This window comes from Anopheles nili, chromosome 3 (assembly GCF_943737925.1).
Source record: "Anopheles nili chromosome 3, idAnoNiliSN_F5_01, whole genome shotgun sequence".
Taxonomy (NCBI): domain Eukaryota; kingdom Metazoa; phylum Arthropoda; class Insecta; order Diptera; family Culicidae; genus Anopheles; species Anopheles nili.
This window is the reverse complement of record NC_071292.1, coordinates 48,349,668-48,370,328: the sequence shown is the minus strand read 5'-3', so window position 1 is coordinate 48,370,328 and position 20,661 is coordinate 48,349,668. Positions and strand designations below refer to the sequence as shown.

The 20,661-nt window shown below is 48.6% G+C and overlaps 2 protein-coding genes across 2 annotated transcripts in view; one reads left to right on the top strand and one right to left on the bottom strand.

Moving 5' to 3' along the window:
- Positions 1–98: 98 nt before the first annotated feature.
- LOC128724477 (transcription-associated protein 1) lies at positions 99–13,429 on the bottom strand. Its single transcript, XM_053818201.1, has 21 exons — positions 13,232–13,429; positions 12,773–13,159; positions 12,533–12,699; positions 12,230–12,465; positions 11,763–12,138; positions 11,225–11,681; positions 10,524–11,141; positions 9,259–10,461; positions 8,991–9,189; positions 8,631–8,923; positions 8,207–8,536; positions 7,762–8,139; positions 7,006–7,684; positions 6,574–6,934; positions 5,621–6,513; positions 4,884–5,542; positions 3,191–4,813; positions 2,451–3,114; positions 1,944–2,276; positions 1,647–1,872; positions 99–1,544 (listed from the first exon to the last, which is right to left on the bottom strand). Exons 1-21 carry the CDS (start codon positions 13,415–13,417, stop codon positions 200–202), a joined length of 11,613 nt encoding a protein of 3,870 aa, XP_053674176.1. The 5' UTR covers positions 13,418–13,429; the 3' UTR covers positions 99–199.
- A 2,200-nt stretch (positions 13,430–15,629) lies between these two features.
- LOC128724475 (uncharacterized) overlaps positions 15,630–20,661 on the top strand; it is a 137,633-nt gene continuing 132,601 nt past the window's right edge. Inside the window, exon 1 of the mRNA XM_053818199.1 lies at positions 15,630–15,799. Within this exon, the coding sequence (XP_053674174.1) occupies positions 15,630–15,799 (170 nt within the window). The remainder of the gene's footprint in view (positions 15,800–20,661) is intronic.

Sequence of the window (20,661 nt, the reverse complement as noted above, 5' to 3'; positions counted from 1 at the left end):
ACTTGGTCCTTAATTGTATCCTGAGAATGCGTTTGCTAACGAATGCACTGAAAAGAAAATACACTAATCTCCAGCAGTCATTAAAACTTCCATTTGTTTACATCATTCTGCTTATCTATTTATCGGTAGTTAAAAAAAAGAAATCAGCACATAATCAGTTTTACATTCGCGTCCTTTCCATTTTCCTAGGACTATGGTTTTACAACCACGGGTGCCACGCCGGATCCATGAGGCAGAGATTGTCCGGGTTGGTGGCCACGTGCACAAACGCGCTCATCCGGTTCGCTTCCCCACTATCGATGCGGGAAAGATTGTTCAAACGGCCCATAATCGTACCGACGGCTTTGTTCACCGTCGTAATGACCGTTTCCGCGTCAATGTCGATGGACACGTTGTCTTGCTCAGCAGCGGTGGTGGTGTTTGCGGTAGCTTGCGACGCCGACCCACCACCCGTCGTCGTTGTTGTGGCCGACGTGGTCGACGAGATGGCGCTGGACGATGACGAACCGGTGGCACTTCCCGTGCCCGACTGATCGACGAGCACCTTCTCGTCGATCAAGCGCTTCTTGTGGAACGCTATCATTTCGTCCTTCAGGATTGCCTTCAGAATCGTCGTCAGCTTAAAGCTAGGCTGTATGAGACACCGAGCGGTGGCAACGGCGGAGGCCGTCAGTGGACCAGCCACCCCTACGGAAGAGACAAATTCCACTATGTTCGGGGTCAAGCGGAACGGCACCGGCCGGTTCACGTCCAGCAAACCAGTGCTATCGTCCATCTCGAAGCGGAAGTACGACACGTTCATCAGGCCCGAATCCTGGTGCAGGTACATCATGTCCGGGTTGAGTCGCGTCAGGCAGAGCGCGTACTCGAGCAGACAGGAAAGGGCCAGCTGAAGGGTGAACATTTTGCGGAACTGCCAGTAGTCAGTAGCGCACGGGAACGTTCGTACGACCCACTCCTTGAGCAGCGTTTTGGGCACCATCTGCGCTTGCGTCTCCTTAAGGATGTCGCGCAGGATGACATGATTTGTCGGGGAACCGCGCGCCTGTATCTTGGCCAACCGGTCGTAGTACCGCGTGATGGGCGCGTCGTGTTCGATGTTGAGTTTCGTGCAGCACGATTTGTACACCTCCAGCAGGGAAACACTCGCCGGATTGTCCTCCACCAGGCGCATCTGCGGTGAGACGGCAACGACACGCGGCACGGTGAGGTACAGGAAGCGACGGGACGTTTCCTTGCGCTTGACTAGATACGAGTTAAGCATACGCAGCAGCTGCAGCAGACGTTCTTCGCGCCGTGCATCCGCAATGCCCGTATCGTTCACCACGAGGTACGGGTATATCTTGCCATTGGTGCCCCGGATGTAAAGCCGCCGGGCAGCCGTGTTGTGCTTTTGCACGATGTCGACTCGGGGCATGAAGCGTGCGATACGGATGTGGTAGTGGGAGTTTTTCGGCAGCAACAGCTCACCGGGCAGTTCCACCTCGGCCGTCTTTTGACTAAAGTTGGACAAAAAGCGGCACTTTTCCTCGATCAAAAACGACCTAAAAACAAAAGCGAGGAAAGCGATTATGAACAGGAAGAACACAAATTGGTAACAACGGAAGGTCTTCTCAAAACAAACGGGCCCTAAAACGGGCACTCACTTTGGCAGCTGCTTGGTTTTCGTCTCGAGAATCTTGATCCACATTTTCAGCTTCATGATGAGGTTGTGCAGCTTGATGGCACCGGGTTGCGTGAAATCGAAATCACTCGAAAACTGACCCTTCATCTTTTGGAATACGGGATCCTGCACTGTCGCCTGCGCTCGGCGCGCCAGCGATTCCGATGCAGCGGAAACAAACGTCGCCGAAACCGAACTGGAGATGTTCTCTGTAGAGAAGATGTAAAAAAACCCGGGTTAGATAAAATTTCCTGGCGGAAAACACAATCTACTCTCTTACCTATGCCGATGCCAAACGTGGACACCAACTTCTTGATGAAATTGAGCGTGTGTTGCGTGATGGTTGCCTCGTTCACGGCACCGTGATTATCGAACGCGATGGCGTAGCACTTTGTCAGCCCTTGGCGTAGCTGGCGCAGCACTTCCTCGTACCAGTTCTCCCGGAACCACACCATCTGGTCGATGATGCCCTCCAGCGAGCTTAGGACGGTCGGGTGAATATCCCGCTGTAGGTGCATGATCTTCGAGCACCGCCACATCGGTGGGGTTGCCCGAATCGGAGTCGTCGTAGCCGTTCCGGCCGCCGTTGCGTTTGCTGGCGTCGCTCCACCCGCTCCAGGTCCAGAACCAGCACTCGACGAGCCGGTTGTGGAAGTCGAAGAAACATCACCAGCTGCAGCACCGGTGGTTGGTTGGGTTGTGGGCGCCGTCGCTGTTGCCGCTGCATTCCCACCTGTAGCGTTTGATGTGGTAGAGCCTTCCGGATTTGCCTTGGCCACCGCACCACCCTTCTGCCCAACCAAAGCCTGCTGCTGTTCGAGGCTCTTGTACCGTTCGCGTTGCTCTATCTTCAGTGTAAGGTAAAGCGTCCGAATCGGGAAGTAAACGGCCTGCGGAAACATACGTCCCACCTGGCTGAGCAGGTTCATGATGACGTTACCCTCGTACTGCACCAAACTACACAGCAGCTGCGGAATCCACGGAACCCACTGGCCCGGTGGTACTCCGACCGCGTACTTATCAAGCGCATCCAGCAGCGACCATTTGTCGTCATCGTACGACAGCAGCCACAGCACCTTGGCGAGGTACTTTCGCGATTTGCTCTCGATTTGACTGCGGCAAGCGTGTAGGAAGCACGTGACAGCCGAAACACCCAGATGCATCTGCCGGTGGTCACGCGTGAACATGTGCTCCAGATAGTCGCCCCAAAAGGCCCACGCTTTGATGAGCGTGTCGTGTAGCTGGGTGGCCGCACTGAACGCTTTGTTGGCCTCCTCGGAGCGGCCCGTTTGCGCTAGCAGAAGGCCCTTGAGGGCGAAAAATTCCGCCGTCATTTCCTTGGTGAAGTAGTCGAGGTTTGTCGGTTCGATCACCTCGAGTGCCTCCGACAGTTCCGCTCGGCTCGTTACCGACGCCATCTGCAGGCAGCATTTGACCTGCTGTCGAATTTTCTGCAAAATCGAAGCAAGATTTTAAGCAACAATCATTGCGCACACTTATCACACCAAACGCCAAAGACGCACTTACCTGGAAGCAATCCACAACTGGCACCGATGGAATGGTGTAAATGCGAGACAACGAATCCTGGCACACGCTCGTCAGGTTCTGTTTGCGAGCAATCTTGCCAAAGTGGATGATGGTCTGGGCGGACGCGTGCGCTCCCAGCATACACTGCGCGTTAGGTTCGTTGTTTTGTTCGAGATGCGCCGTTATGATCTGATAGTGATGCTGCCGCCAGGTGAAAATGTCACTCCAGTGAGACAGATCGTCCGCGATGACCGGCAATCGATTGCGCCACGTCTTCACGATCGCTTTCATGTCGTGCAGTGAGGTCGTTCGGTTCTGCAGCAACCCCTGGTGAATTTGGCTTGCCTCCTGCAGCTCCATTATCTGCTGTGACGCCTGCAGAATCGGTAGGTGAATGTGCGACACGATCGGGGGCAAACGACGCCACTCGCGCATACAATACGCCGAGGCCATCTCGACGTATCGATCCACCGAAATGTTACCGCCGGCGTGCTGAGCGTGTTCTTCCTGATTCAGAATCGCCAGGTAGCCCCGGTACAGGTTGATCTTGTAGCCAACTTGCTTGGGGCACGATTGTTCCACCTTGAGCAGCGCTTGTTTCATTAAATTCCAGTCGGGCACGCGCCACGCACTGTCCATGATCAGGTACGGGTTCTTGTCCCGACACAGCTGCCCAAAGTCCATTAGAATGTCCCACTGGTTTAGCTCCTTGGCGCACCGGATCCAATGCTTCTCCCACAGCAGCATTTCGCTGTTCATGTCCGTCGGTGTCTGGCCATTGCCAAGATCCTGCTTGAAGCGCATCATTGCCGCATCGTAGATTGCTTGTGCCTCCTCAAAGTATCCCATCTGCTCGTGTGCAATCGCACGGCTTGTCTCGCCGTACTTGGCGTACTTTTGCCACAATCCCGCCCATAGATCCTCCTCGTGAAGGGCGGAATACATGTGCGATAGCGGCTCACGCACGATCGAGCAGTCACGCATGCCCTGCTCGTGGTCATCCAGATCGACGCAATCGGCAGGTAGCAGATGCTTCACATTGGCCCAATCATCCGCCAACGATTCCAACATCAGCGTCATCCGGTGCCAGAGGTTGTGCGCCCGCCCCAGGTATCCCATGAGGTTCGGTGGCATGTAGATGGGCGGCTGGCATTGCGCAAGTGCCTCCACGAACGTGTGCAACGCGCTCGGATTGCAATCACGCTGGATGAGGTGGGCTCCGGACGCGAGGAACGGTACAATTTCACGATCGAGTGATTGTTGCTGAATGGGGTCCAGAATCTCCCACAGCTTCGGGAACATGTCCAACCACACCTTTTCGGCCAGCTGCGTGTCCATGTGACAGAGCTGGGCCGTGGCGACGAGAAGCTGTTCCGTACGCACCTTCCGGTTTGCCTCCATAAATTCCGCCTGTCGGCTGATCAGCTTGGCGAGGGCGGCATGTCGGTTCGCAACCGGACGTTCGCTTTCCTCGTGCCGCGAAATGTTAGAATCAACGCTCATGTCCATATCGAAGGCGTCCTCTTTGTCCTCGATCGGATCGAACGAATCGGTCGCGTCGTTGTGGATTGTAGTGTAAATAACGAAGTTTTTGCGTTCTTCCGGATCCGCGAAATTGATCACCTACAATGAAAATGGAAACAAATAGGTCGAGTCCAGATGCTTTCAAACTATAGCTCAGCTACAAACTTACCGACGATATGCTGGGCAGAAGGTGACTTTGGACGCTATTTTGTATCTGCGTGGTGGTGTTCGCCGTCAGTATTAGCAGCTCGATACACTGCTTGATCCAGTAGTGCTGTCCGATCGAGTCCCACGAGTGAGAGCAAATAATATACAGCAATCGATCGTGCAGTCGGCGCCGCATGGACCCATCAAACACCTCGAAGAACTTCGCCCGTATACGTGGCACCGGACAGCGCAACCCGGCCACAAACGCCGCCTCCAGTTTAGACGTTAGCTCGGTCGCCTTCAGGACCTCATCCCGATAAATGTAGTTGACCAACTCGAGGAACTGCCCATTCAGCTCATGATCGTCTGAGAAACGCTTCTCGACGTATTGCATCAGCTTGACGAGCAGGATCGCCTTCTCGCGCAATGTCGGTGCCTGTTGCACTGTCACCGGTGTATTCTTGCTGTTCTTCATCCACTCCTCGATTATTTTGACAATGGCCTTGATCACCTTCGAATCGCTGCTCTTTTCTATCAGCCCAACCAGTATCGCGCCAATAAACATTTTCCGCATCTCGACGCTCATCACGACGACTCGGTTCTTGACCAGATCGAGTGACACCACGAGCAGCTCGAGCGCGATCGAGCTCGTGTTGGCCATGTCGCTTATGGATGCCCCAGCTCCAAGTCCACCTGCTACACCGGCGGCTCCACCAGCACTACCACCGACCATACCACCGGGTCCGACTGGTCCACCACCAAGTCCGCTCATCGCTCCGCCGAATCCAGTCAGGTGATCTTTTGTGAGACGATTTAACAACCTCATGAACGGTGGCATTAGCCGATCAATGTAACCAGGATTGTTGGAGCAGGCGGCTTTCAGCGTCATGAGCGTGCCGAACAGTGAGGAAGGGTTGGCTTGCGAGGTTTTCTCGTACGTCGCGAGACCCTCGTAAATCATGCGCGAGATCGTGCTATACAGTGTCTCCAGATCGTCGCACTTGTGCTGGGCATCGGTCGGGAAGATGGCCATCAACCGGGACAGCAAACCGTGCATCAGCTTGATGACGCGCGTATTTGAGCAGGTAACGCACGCCGAGAGACCTCGCTGCAATGGTCGCAGCATGCCCAGTATTTGCTCCTTGCTGAGCACACCCAACAGGAACGTGAGCAGTTCAAGTGCAGTGCAAATGTTCCCGATGCTAGCGGGCTGTGTCTCGACGTTCAGTAACACCTTGTCCAGCCAGACCAGCTTTAGATCGATCGGCGTGCTGTCCGGTTTGATCGCTTGCTTCAACAGGTTGACACAGCGCCGAGACAGGTTATCCCCGGCCGTAACGATTCCGTGGGTGCCGGGTGTTGCGTCGTTTATCTGGCACGCCATACGGAACAAAAAATTAAGCACCGTGTCCAGTTGTGCTCGATCGATCGAACGGTTCGCACCGTCGGTTTTCGACGCGGGTGTACTGGGAACCGACGTGCTAGAGGACGGCTGCGAATCGGTATCACCCAGCGCTAGCTTCTTTTTTACCGTTCCAAGGGAACAATCGTCCTGCAAGCTCGAAGCGGTTCGCTTGATGGCACCGCTAGCCTGCGGCTTACTTGAACCGTCAGCACTTTCGTTACCATCTGCGCTGGCTCGTGTGTCCGTACTCTCGTCACCTTCACCGTCACCGGTCGTTGTATCTCGGCCTGATGCTGCCTCCTCCGACTCGTCCTTAGCCCGTTGCATCTCCCACTTGATGATGACATCGGCCAGATCGATCGTTAGCTTGCGGTACTCGGCCGAAGTGTTGCCGACGTTACTGAGCCTCTGCATGGAGTTGATCATTTGCTGTACGAGATGATGCCGCACCGGGTAGTACACCTTGTAGTGGCGTACAATCAGCTGCAGTATGTGGAACAGCTGTTGCATCGAGTGACCCTCTTCCACTATAATTTTCTTCGTCCAATGCGTTAGCATCGTGTTGCCATCTTCCATGCGCAAGGGCATCGCTGGGGTGAGCACTTCCAACGCTTGCTGTACGACTCTTCGTGCCTCAACTGCGTGGGCTTTGAGTAGGGAATGGAACACTGCAATTAAACAAAAATTAAGGCAACGTCATTACTACATGATCACGTCGTTTCCGATGATCTCATTTTACCTTGTAGAACGATGCGTTTGTGGATAGCGAGCCGCGCAATTATGTGACTAAGCAGCAAATGGCCATGGTACCGGGCCGACGGATCGACACAATTTTTCGGCAGCAGACAGGGCCACGCAAACGTCATCAACCGGCGCAGCTTGTTTCCTTCGCGCTTGTTATTTGCATCACCGTCGTGAATGTGTGGGGACGCCTTTTCGACAAGCAAACTGGCAAACTGCAACAACGCGATTCGCACGCAGTCCTCGTTGGCGAATGGTTTGTCTGGATCAATCACCTTGTTAATGAACACCGAAACCACATTGCTATCATCCTCCTGATATGGGGCAGGAGGAGCACCAACGAGCTTGTTGCCTTCGCCCTTTTCAAAGCTCAGCGCAAAGCTCGGTATAATGACGACGGTTAGTATCTTTGCCTTGAGGTCCTGCGCTAGCTCCGGGCTACCAAACACATCCACAAACTGGAAAAAGGCCTTTCGCTTCCACTCGACGGTGTAGCTCTGACACACGGTGTTTTGCACAAAGTCTCGCATAAACTGGAAGTCGGGCACGAACCGCAAGCAGAGCGCCCGCAGCAGCTCGAACAGCAGCATAATTTCGTTGGTATTGTAAGAGAAGTATTCGATGAGAATTTTGGCAATCAAGTGCCACAAATCGCAAACCACCATCGTTTGGCATGTCTGAGGAATGATACAAGAAAGTGGCTGGATTACAATGTATAATAAAACATACAATTTTCAGTACAATAGATGCTTACCTTATACAAATCATTCTTCCAGATGCTTTTTAGTGCGCCCACAATTTCCGCCTGTCCCGTAATCCACGGACCATCAAATTCAATCAGCGTGTGGATGATTAGCACTGCCTGGTGTTGCGATTCGTATCGTTCCTCCAGCGGTTTGCTTCCAGCTGACGATTCCGAGTTAAGCATGATGACGTGCGTCAACCGAGAACCCTTCAGTTGGGCAGCACTACGGAATGGTGCTCCGTCCTTGTGTCGCAACAGCATGATGGTGAACCGATTCCACTGCGCATCCTTCATTACGACATCGCTCAGCAACAGTTCAATCGTTTCCTTTGGATATCGCAGCAAAAATTTCACCAGTGCCGGCCGGTATGGTGAAGAAGGTTCAATCTAAAAGCAGAAATAAAACATGAGGATTTTGTATGGAACTCAATCAAAACCTTTCCGCTCTGCTTACCATTAAGCTCTTTTCTGCCTGCAGTATCAGCTTGCACAGGCTCTCGATAAATTTGGGCGAAGCGGCCGGAATCTGATGGAAAATGCCCAGGATGGTGACAATCTTCTGCTCGACTTCGCTCGTCTTGGAGGTGGCCAAAAAGTTGCCCTTGTTGGTGGTGATCGTCACCTCGAGCATCTTGCGGAGGATTTGAAGCAGCGAATCGCACAGTTTTTCGTTAAACATGGCCGGGAACAGCTGGGTTAGGTACGAAAGGCGACGTGTTCCACTTAGCGTCAGGCTACGATGGTCACCGAGCATCATCAGCAGCGGACGAATGACGGTGTGAATCTGTGCAATGGAATCACAACCGGAGCAGTAAATGTTAGCTCAAGAAAATCAATCAATTTGAATGAATTAATGTTCGCGGACTAAGCATCCTTACCGTTTCTTTACTGACGGTGCAGCCCTGCAAAAAGTTGCTCATGCAATGGAATGCTGCCTCTTGCAGCTCAACATTGTTTTTCTCCAGCGCTTTGAACAAGATGGCGAAGATCTTTTCGCGGCACCCGTTTGGAATATAGTGGCATGCGGCGAGTGCATTTAGTGCGCTTTTTCGTAACGGCACCAAATTTGTGACCGTCTTGTAGCATTCCAGTTTGTTCAGCGTGGCGTCTTCCGCGTCCGAGAGCGTCAATACTTCGTGGTAAAACACTTTATGCGTTAAAACGCTGAGATCTGAAATTAGTTTTGTAGAACCAACATGTCAAAATGTGATCTCTAGCTGTTGCAAATGATAATTTACCAATAGTAAACAACCGAGGCTCGAGCGTAGTACAGAACGTGTTACCATCCATCAAGCCAATTTGCGCACTAGCCGGTTGGTGGCGCAGCAAGTGTTTCTTGGGCGGTATCATATCCACGAGTACCTCCCGGTGGGGATTCATCACTTCTGTCACCGTTTTGTCCTGCAGCTTCGCAATCAACCGCAGCGATGATTTTGCCTAAAACACACCCAATAGTGGTCGTTATTATCTGACCCCGGTTATATAGTCGCACAACTCATCACTTACCGTCTCGCGCACCAGCGTGTGGGGGCTTGTAACTTGCCGCACCAACTCATGGATCACGTCAAACATGGCCTTCTTTTGCGTTGCCAGGAGCTCCTCATTTTTGCAATCTTTGTCCAGCGGTGTCATGCATATGGACAACATCTTGTCCAAAAACGTCCGCGCCATATCGATGGCCCCGCTCGAGACCTCCCCGGTGAGATCCATGATGATGAACATAAACGCCTTGAGGAAGACAAACATGTGCTGGTACAACCAACGCATGGCCATATTTTGATACAAAAACTTGAGCGCAATGCATCCGCCCATTTTCGAGTACCAGGGACGCTCGTAGCAGAGGGCTGCCATCTTTTCGCCCAAGTAGTTCATTAGCGGCAAACGGCACGCTCGCTCCTTCGAGCCCATGATGTTGGTGGCCGTCTCCAGGATAAGCACCATCGCCAGGTTGCCGGGTTTGCACAGTTCCTTCTCCTCGTGACCCATGATTTCGGCCAGTGCGTCAATCAACACGAGCGGATCCATGCCACCATTGTACCATTGCATGTGCTTTACCAACGGAAACGGACCAGCCTGTTGCGCGATCGCCACCATGGTGTAGTGGCGGACAACGGCCACCATGGTTGGGAGCACGGATCCACGCAGTTCTTTCGTTGCCGCCGCCACAAACATCCCCGTGAGAGCCGTCTGATGAGTTAGGCGCGCCCGCTTATCGGGTGCGATATAATTCGAGACGTTGGGAGCGCATTGCATGTTGTTTTCGGTGAAGCTGGGATGCATGAACAGCTTCTGCAGCGTGTGCTTATCATCGTCCAGTGTGACGGAGGCGGCCAGGTAACACCGAATGACCTCCCAGCTTTGGCGCCAGTAAAACGGATCAGTCGTGCTGCACTTGAGCGCGTTGAACGCGGTTTCGATGACCTTATCAACGGCGAAGTTGATTGGATTTCGGTGTTCCTGGAAGTAAGCCACAACAGCCGGTGCAGCGAGGTCGTTGTCTTGATACTTGAGTTTTTGTGGCTCAATCATCATCTTCCGGTTACCGCCACCAAACTTTCCGAGCACACGGAATGCAACGACGGCTGCGCTGTCCTGATTGCGGAGCGTTCGCCAAAGCGCCTGCATTAAATCTGCCCTGACTGGTTGAATGTGATCGTACAAAAAGTCTGGCTGCAGATTATCCACGCACAGTTCCAACGTGCGCAATCCCTGTAAATCATAAAAAAACATTGTAAATTTTGTTTTTCATTGAATTTGATTTTTCTCCTCACCTGGCTAATGAGCGTATGAGATCCATTTAGTGCCGATACTAGCGGATCCATCAGCATGGGCAAATACGGCAAGAGTGAGGACAATCGAACTGGTACCGTAAGGCATAGTTCCACAAACAAATCTTTCATGTGTTGCTTGTGGAACCCACTCTGCAGACGATTCAGCCCCTCGAGCAGGTTCGGTAGTAACGGCAAAAACTCTTGGTACAACAAATCATGCGATCCGCCTCCGATGGAGCGAAACAGGGCACGCAAGAGCAGGAAATAGTTGTACGGTTCCTTGGCTGTCATTGCCAGTTCCATCGAGCGATTCACTATGTTGTGCAGATGCGGGCGAAGCATGTGTTCGTTTTCGGCAGCAAACAGGCTGACACTACCAAACACTAACTTAAACAGGCGCAGGTACAAGTTAGAGCGCTCAATGTTGGAACCCATTTCGTCCATCCGCTCGAGTAGATACTCCACCAAAACTGTGGCGAATAGTGGCGACGTTTTCGGATTCGCCAGGAACGAGTTTGCAATCACCTGCAACGTGGTGTTTTTGTACAATCGATCGACCATAAAATCGATGGTGGCGGCAAATATTTCCTGGAAGTTTTGCGGGTCCATCGTCAGAAACTACGGAAAATAGCATCGATACATTAGAAAACAGATCGCATGTAGAGAAACAAATGCTATCGAGATTCAGCTCGTGTACTCACCACTCCACTGAAGTGCTCTAATACTTCCTTTTCCTCCTTCGATCTGGGAATCTGCATGGTTTGCTTTTGTACCGACATTGCCTGTGCCATTCCCAAACCCGGCGCAGCAATATTTATGGTATAGATATCGAGCGCCTCCAGTGCCCAGTGAAACAGATCGATGAAGATGAGTATTTCACTAGGATTAAACACTCTTGTGTGCCCTTGGTGTTCATTTGCATTGACCCATTTCGGTGGCGGGCAGTTCCAAGTGACGGCTTTCACACCACAGACGAGTGTCTTGATAAGACTACGGTACTCCGACACGTTCAAGGTGGTTGGCGCAGGCAACCCAATGCTGGTTGGTTTCTGTGCCGAGCCATCCGGTCCGTCCGTGCAACCCCCTATCACTTCCTTAGACAATGGTTCTGTTTGACCCGCAAGCGTCCCACAACCGCCTTCCGGTGGTTTTGCTTTCCTGAAACAAATAGCAGAAAAAACACGTATTAAGCATTGACAACGAATGCCTCAATCTTAGCCATTTGGTTGGTGTCGGTACCATTTTTGCATCAGTTGGGGTAGCTGTAGCTTAGAGATGCTTTGGAACTTTAGGGTGAAAATGCGCAACATCGTTATCAAAAGCTCACGACCGACCACCGGTTCAGCTTCACCCTTGATACGGATGCATTCGACCAGATTGAGCAGCAACTTGCACGACATTGTCTGTATGCTGGTAGGCAACGATTCGTCGTGTATGTTTTTTGCAAAGAGATGTACCGCCTTGGAAAGGGCTTGCAGGCTTAACTGCTGCCGGATGTGGTGAACAAGATCGGCTAACGTTGAGTAGGCAAGTGGTCGCAAATTTTCATGCGTCGTCCATCCTTTACCAAGTAGCACATCATCTTCAAACAATTTTTCAATCATTGGAACAAAATCTAAAAAAAAATATACATAAATTAAACTAAAGTACAGAACTGTTTACCAGAGACCCGTCGTTAGGCGGCTATGCCTAAAACAAATACATACGATTGCGAAATTCTGTCTGCAAAATATGTCGTGAAGCCACGAGGAGTTCCTTCCTCAAGCTTGCCACCTCCTTGGGACAACTTTCCAGCAGGTTTATCATCCCTTTCACCATCGTTGATGCGTGTGTGTGCACCGCATCAGAGAAGAGTCGAAGAATGTATGCCGAAAAGGTGAGCGTTTTAATTTGGGCTCCCATAAAATCTACGTACGTTTCCTTATTGAACCCAGGGGAATTTCTGTGAAGCAAAACACAGCCGTAAAATCATTTTGTCGAAGCGTTATAGACGCTAGTCTTTTACTTACTTGTGCGCAAGCGACGGTTGTAAGCTAATGGTACTCATGACTAGCGGTATAAATTCTGCCACCTCTTGGTGAAGATTTTGCTTGTAGATTTGATACAGTAGCACCACAATTATAGGAAGCTCTTGCAACACTTTGAGTGAGTTGATGCCTTTCGGGATGAGATTATACTATGGTGGCAAAGAAGGGAATCGAAATGATTGATACATTTTACCTACAAAAAAAAAGCCACATAAAACTCACTGAAGCAGTCGTTGTTTTGCCGTCGGCACTCTTTTTCTCTAGTTGTATGGGAGTGGTGGTGAAAATATCCGGCAGAATCGTGTCGAAATTCAAATCCTTGAGGTCCTTAACTTTGATCGGTTGCCGGGGTTCGAACATGACGCCCATGTGTTTAGGCAGATTGGTATAGATTTTCTTCAAAAACGTCAAGAAGTCGTGTATTTCCATGTGATATGGTGGCCGATATTGCTTGTGTATATCCACAATAATGCGGAGGCAAACGAGAACATTTTCCTCATTTTCCGTCTGTAGCAGCTTGATGGTGAGTATAATGATGGGCTTTACGAATGGACGTACAAGCTCACTCTGCGGCAGACGGTGAATCATTTCCAGAATCAGTTTGCGCACCTAGCAAATGAAACAAGCATTCCTCATCAGTTGTATTGCTGCTATAAATAGCACATCATACTATGCTATTACCTGTTGCATATTCAATTCGGAAATAAACATCGGTTCACCATCCTGGAGCACCTTGAGAAACACGCGCATCGCTAGTTCTAGGAAGTTTTGATAACCGCTGCACTGCGTGATGAGCTCAAAATGTTCGCTCAGCTCCTGGGCCGCCTTGAGCTTGAACTCATCCTTGGAACCGGCATCTCCCAGCATATTTACAAAGCTTCTAAAATGGCCCATTTGCGTTGGGTCCACGGCTTGCGGCGTGGTCGCTGATGCGGCAGCCGAGCTTGTCGGGTAGTTTGCAGCCATGCTTGCCACGAACGGTTCCTGCCGGATTTAACAACAACCAAAAACACTTGACGCCCACTTTTCGGCCGAAACACCCCTCCCAGACAAGACTCCGCTTTAGCTGTCAAAGGAGCGTCGTGAAAAGAGCTGGGGTTGGTCACAGAACCGCTATGCCTCACGCAGCAATGATGGCACAGCGGTAGCCGTATTTCATATATCCTAGTCAAATCCCTTTTCGGCGTCACAATCGAAGAGGTTTCAAGTATTAAAAACCGAAAGTTTTACAATTATTTGTGTATTTCTGCCGCAGTCACACTTTGCACGTTCCGTTTTTGTGCGCGGCGTCAAACTTCTTACTTTCACGGCAAAACTCTCTCTATCTTTGTTTCTCTTATACAGCCGATACCAGCTGTCAAACATAGGTCACATTCAATTCCATGCCGTCAACAAAGACGTTTACTGATACCAGTTGATTACTTCCCCACCACATGCCGGGTTGGGCTCGTATATCTTGTTTAAGTTCGCAAGACAATTTATGAATTTGCGCCTTTTTCACAATGAAAAACAAAAGGTGAACAGTGCACTAGTGAGACGAACTACAAATATACAAACAGTTTTTTATGAGATATACGACATTTATCCACGTTTCTGCCACGCCAATTGGGACGAAATTTAGGCCCACTGTTTTGTGTTACAAACATTCCCGATCTATATTTACAATAAATCAAGGATACCGGAAAGAACTTGCTCCAAAAACATTTCCCGCACTAAGTGTGTGCGTGACGAAATATTTTTTACTACCCAAGGCAAGCGACCGCATGAGCCTCGTAATTGTCCACTCCCGCCGCAGTCATCTTTTTCTCTTCGTGTGCTTAACGTGTGGAGAATCATGAGATGGAAAGCTTTCCCGCGGCCGGAAGCGAATACAGCTCGTGGAAAGCCATCATTGAGAGCGCGTTGTCAACAGTTCTCGCAGCTGACCGGTTGTGCGCTTGAGTGGGAGCTGCAAGAAACCCCGATTCCGACCACAACCACATGAAAACAGTCACGGGTCAACGTAGTGTGTGCCTTGAGCGTGTTTTCCCGCGTATGAACCCACAACCACCCGGAGTAGTGTTTGCGGTAACTCCCAAGTCGTCACAAGCATCAAGCAAGCATCGCGCACCTGAAAACGCAGTGGCATACAATTTTCGTACGATAATAGCAAACAACGCCGCGCCGTATATACGGGTCATCGCGATCTGGCGCGCCTCTATCTGTCAAACCACCGGAGGTGGTACACGGATGGGTGTGAGTAAATTGGCAAGGCATCGGGCTGCTTTCCTTTTGCCGTTAGTGTAGCTCGGGAAGCAGGGGAGAAAAAAAAGACCATTAGCGCCAAATGCACTCACCCGACCGTCCTTTGCCGAAGGGACAGTGCTCGTTAGTCCAAGCGCGCGCGGTTTGCAACGTGTTATTATCTTGGCTTGTGGCGTGGACTTTACGCTCCCGGTTCTTCTCCCCGACTAGGGATGCGTGAAGAGGGAATAACAAAAAAAGAAATGTAACTGTATTTCCGCAAACAAAGCAGTGCGGTGAATTCTTGCGGTCGCTCCGGTGCATTTTAAAGGTGGTTCGCCGCAGCAAGGACACCACCAATTACGTGGCGCTGCGGTTGTGCATTGGTGTTGTGCACATACACACCGCTACAATTGGCGTGCATGTGCCAAATTTCCCGACCTCGTACAAGGCCACATAGAGAGAGCATTTTTCGCTTTGCTCGAGGGCAAACACTTGCTAGTGCTTCCGGCAAACCACAACGCGGTATTGATTATAATGTAGACCCTTGAAGGTGTAACGGTATTGTGATAGGTGAAATGTAAAACGGTATCAACCGGCAACGTGAACATAAAATTATACTAAAGCTTGTTGGCAAATAATACTACGGAAACAAACGGTAATAATCCATATCAACGAGTGTTTTGGCGCGAGTGTAAGCTTAACAAAAGGAGTTCTCAAGTCCTCTCCAGCGGGTAAGGCGTAAATCCCACGTATTCGAGATAAACCCGCGTGTGTTTTGTGCTAGACTTCGCGTGTGTGTGACTCGGGCCAATAAGTTTGGTCGCGATCGAATTTCGTAATCGAATTAGAGGAAATGTTTCCACACGCGACTTGCCTCCTGTGGAGCGTCAACAATCCACGGGTAGGAGCGGCGGCAGTAGAGGCAGTGCCAGCTGATGGTCTGATTGAGGGAGCTGCAGGTTGGGTGCATTTGACCGGCGGAACCGACGCTGTCCGTTGCAGCATAAGGGCGCATCCTGGACGGCATCAGGTGAGTACGGTTTACATCATACATTCATTTTCGTATTTTTTTTCGTAAGTTCGAACATTTGTACTTATGGACTATTGTCCGTGGGATGGTGTGTTTCATTGTTGCGATAAAACAATACATATGTCCAGTCTGTCAATTGATTGTTTACGAAAATATTTTGATAACATTGTTTTCAGTGATACATACATGAGTAGAATATACTTTCTCCACATATATGCATTTTCTAGGAATTTTTCGATTTGTAAATAAATTTTAAATTAATATTAAATATGTTATTGGGTTTAAAATAATGATATGTAAATGTTAGAATTTACCTCTGCGAATGCATCTGCGTTCATAATTTTGTTTAAATAATGATCTCTCCGCCTAACAGACCGATTTCTTTGCATGAATTGGTCGAAAATTATAGTTCTTCAAAAAATAACAAAATCAATTCGTAAATTTATCTAAAAACAGTTAAGGACCCAATTTTCTTTGAGTGATGGATTCATCATAAAAACCAATGCAACCAATTTACCAAATATTGCCTTGTCAGCGTGAATCTGAATTAATCTATTAATCAATAACGCGAGTCATCAATTAGCGCCAACTGTTGCTAGTAACGAACAGGCGACTGGGCGCCTCCATCAGTCACATTTGCCGAAATCAGTTTCTCCATCGATAGCCACCTTTGGCGTGATAATTCGAGATAACTGCCCGAAACCGTGGCATATCCTTGCCACGCTTCCATTACAAAGTCACCGGAACGGAGATGGCCTGTTTGTGAGCATACCGGTCATGGCCTCTTCCGGCGTTACTCTATTGTCGCGTTTGTGTGTACTGTCGATAATCGTCAATCGTTCCCTGCTCGGGACGAAGGGCACGTTTACGCATGCAACCTTGAATTGAAAGCCTCCTTTTCTGGGTTAACGAGAGAGCTTACGAAACCGGTGGGTTTGGCCTTCCTTGGGCGAGCTTTAAACGGTGTAAGGAAATTCGTTCCATACCTAAAAGGAGTGCGCTGTGCAGAGCATACGCTCAGCAAATGGTGCGCTGAATCTGATAAAGTGAACATGAAACCATACCTCTTGTGTCGTAATTAAGATAATTACTCGGCAAAAAAACTCTGCTACAGCAAAAAAAAAAAAACGAGCCCGCCATGCGAAGGATAATGAATGCCATCGAGCCGAATGCTGGTGAGCTGCCGCTGGCTAAATTTATGAAGCAACTGCCATACAAGCGTTCGCAGATGTTGTTGCTGGGTTGTATGGTTTCGATGTCAGAGGCACGATGAAGACGATGTTTGACCCTAAAGCTATTTGTCAGCTTATTTCTTCAAAACACTGGCGCTGGTATATGCTAGCTGGGTTGAAACAATATTTTTCAGATGAGCAAACCCATCTTTTTAAGGGACGGGAATAAAGCTGAGAGCAAATGTTGGCTTAATTGACAACGACAATTTGTTATCGGAAAATATCCGTTCGTTAAATTTGGCATGTATTTATTGTAGTATTTTTTTAAGGGTATACTACACTCTCATCATACATGTTACGAAATATTTTTATTTTGTAATAGAAAGGTCTCTCTCATTGTTCTTGTCGTTAAGTGTACGTGTTACCAAATACCTTGCTACGATGCGTGACACTTTGCGTAAAAGATTAAGTGACGTGACTAGCGACGTCATTGCCGTACAAACATTTACTAGGTTTCTATTCTTTGAAAAAAAATAACCATCACACTCGCCTAATACATGAGTACACTGAAGAGCATCTTCATAGCTTTTGTATCGATTTTCAAACATCACACCTATAATTGGTCCAATACGATGTTTGGAAACCAGTATTGGAAGCGTTGGACAATGTAAGATTATAGCATGGTTAGTATGATCGTCGAAAATTAAATGAAAATCTATTTATTATACGATATATCGACTATGTTTTGCAAAATAGTCTGGTACCATATAATTTGGCGCAAGTGCACCGTATGTACCGTATGAATTCGGCAAGCATTGAAAAGATAAAAATTATTCTGTTGTGCTCAATTGGTTGAGCTCAAGGTTCTTCCAATACCAACAAGCTGGTAACGAGAAAAGTCTGTTTAATTACACCTCTGCTCTGCAGTGCATTCCCGATCGAGTAATACAAAACTAGGCTCAAGAGCTTTTCCCGAAACGTTTAATTAGAATGTAGATAAAGGACCACGTGTTCGCAATAAAGGAGCTAGTCAAACGATATTTTGCGACAAACGGCATTTGATTTGAACCAAAAGCTAATTCTGCGCTTGAGCAAAAGTTGAGAAAATCTTCTTCCAACTTCTAATAGCTTGGCGAGAAGCTTAGATGGATTTTTGCCAACCCGTGTAGCTTGAAAGCGTGGAGCCCGGATTCAGGTTGTTTTCCACGTTTGGTTTCCAAATGCCAGCACCCACCGTCGCTTATCGCACTCAATCGACCGTAACGATTGTCGCCCGAGCTGTATCGATTTAGACCGAATGGAAATGAGGTTTTACAGGGTTGGTTGGGCTTACGGGAAATGGGCTGCTGGAAGGAGGCCACCGCGGGCAAAAGAGAGAGCGAGCGAAGACCAAACACAGCCCCGTGGCATGTACACTCGAGTTAATAAAGTGCAAAATTTCCAAACGGCGTTTTGTTACGGGCAGGCAACCTGACCCGGTAATGTGGTGCCGAAAACGGAATAGAGCCATAGATTGGCTTCTCTGACACACTAGCAGGATGTTGGGAAGGTTAAAATGAAGCTGGAAAAAAATACGTAACCCCCTGCCAGTGCAGGGGACTGCCGCATTTTTGCCGCTTTCTATCATGCTCGGCGAATCTTGGATCAATCCATTTCCGGGGATGGAGGCCACAAGAAAACGGAAGGTCGGACGATAACGCGATGGTGGGCTGTCCCGAAGGCACGGTTTGTCTGGCACGAATAATGCATACCGAGCATGGCATGACCTGGCGTTGGCACGAATGTCATTATCCAATAATGAGGACAACGATCGGCACTAGATTAAGTGAGCCAAGGATGAGGAGAAAATTTATACGCTGCCGAAACATTGCTGCCTCTCCGTCGTTTATCACCGTTGATCGTGGGGCCTGGGGCTTGGGACGTGTGGGAACGTAGTGGGTGGCGTGGGTGTGTAGATAAACATCACATGTTGCGGTTCGCTTGCTATTGTAACCCCTTCAAGCCGATACTGGCTTGAGTGGGCTTTTGGGATCAATGCCGATAGCGTGAATGCGATAGTATTAAAGAGTAAACGAAAGTGATGACCAGAGTTGACCGGTTAACACGAAATACCCTTAGTAAATTGTACGTGTTGTGATCAGCCATATAAGCCCATCTTTTTTCCGTCACACTTACTTCGACGTTAGTAATTTATACAATTAAAGAATCATAAATAAAATGGCTGTAATAATTTTATTTAACATGTACATGGAATTAATTTTCGAGGCGTAGATTGTAATGCAAATAAATTCATCGGGAAAAGTATAATATTTTCAATTATAACTTTGAATATTAAAACTGCATTTAATGTTTGCAGGCAAAATCGAGCATTAGTAATTAAATACGTAACTGCTGATTTAACGTATCGCTTAAAACGACGGGGAAGTACTAACTCCTTGCTGTATTCAATGCATCTGTGGTAATATTTGACAGGTCTGTGCTACAACCAAAACAAACGTTTGTTTGTAATCAAAAAGCGCTAAAACGAACTACTCTAAACGCTCATTCAAACCAAATGAGCCAGCTAGTTAATTTTGATTTGCTAATACATAATTGAGACCGAGAAAGCGATTGTAAAATGAGAAATTGTTTCGTGTATCTTTGTGATCGAAAGCATAAGGATGGCCCCAAGCGAGCAATGTTCAACATACCCAAGGTAACCGGGCTGTGTAGTGTAGTTAACGGGGTTCACATTAACCTTTTTGGGTATCTGTGCTTTGTCGTAGAATCCTGAAAAATTTGAGCTATGGCGGCAAGCATTACCAAAGCATCGGCAACTTCAGCCACACGATCGTGTTTGCGAAAAGCATTTCGATCCAGACGATATATTGCGTGATTGGACGTACCAGATACAAGGTAAAACGAACAGGCTGTTGCGCGCCAAACCAATTCTGCGACCAAATGCTGTTCCGTGCTGCACCGATTTGGACGAAATCGACGATTCAGACCGGGAGGCCAGTAAGAAAAGAAAAACAAGATCAGAAGCTACACAGAACACGATCGTGTCTGTTGAACTAGCGACATCCGTCACAAACGAGCAGCAAATCACCATTCTCGTGGAGGAGGAAGAAGATGATTTCTTGCAAGTCCCAGCAACTCAAAGTGAATCGAATGATAACGAAAAGGAAGCCATTTTCGAACAACTGTATGATAACATTTTTGAGGTGCAGTTGCCTTCTACGCTTTGGGGAGCGCATCGGGAGCCGGAGGGAAATTTCATCGCTTTTAGTCGGTTCGACTGGCGTCCAGACAACGCTGATCGCATTTGCTCATCAACCTCACTAATGATTGACAAATTTTTGCTAGGTCGTATCTGGTACGAAGGGAAGCTAGTACACGAGCAGAAGCTGTTACTTAGTTTAGCCCCAGCACCAGACAGCGAAAATGGAATGGTACGAATGCAAATTATTGAGGAGCTTTTGGATAAATTAGAACAATTTCTGGGAGAAGCATCGGACATAGAAAATATAGAAAAATGTCTAAAACTTACTGTGGACAAGGCAACCATAAAGATATCATCGAAAGAAAGTGGCGGCTAATTTTATAAAATTATCATACAAACTATATAAAATTTGATTAATTACGTCTGTATTCAACACAACTACTAAGGTTAATTTAATAAAATTGGTACGCTATAAAATTTT

Bases quoted from the DNA above. Each gene is read 5' to 3' on its own strand.
- LOC128724477 (XM_053818201.1), bottom strand. From the start codon at position 13,417: ATGCTGGGAGATGCCGGTTCCAAGGATGAGTTCAAGCTCAAGGCGGCC. The intron at 7,685-7,761 runs GTAAGCATCTAT...ATCATTCCTCAG, and splicing joins GGAAGAATGATTTGTATAAG to ACATGCCAAACGATGGTGGT. The intron at 1,545-1,646 runs GTGAGTGCCCGT...TTTTGTTTTTAG, and splicing joins AAAACCAAGCAGCTGCCAAA to GTCGTTTTTGATCGAGGAAA.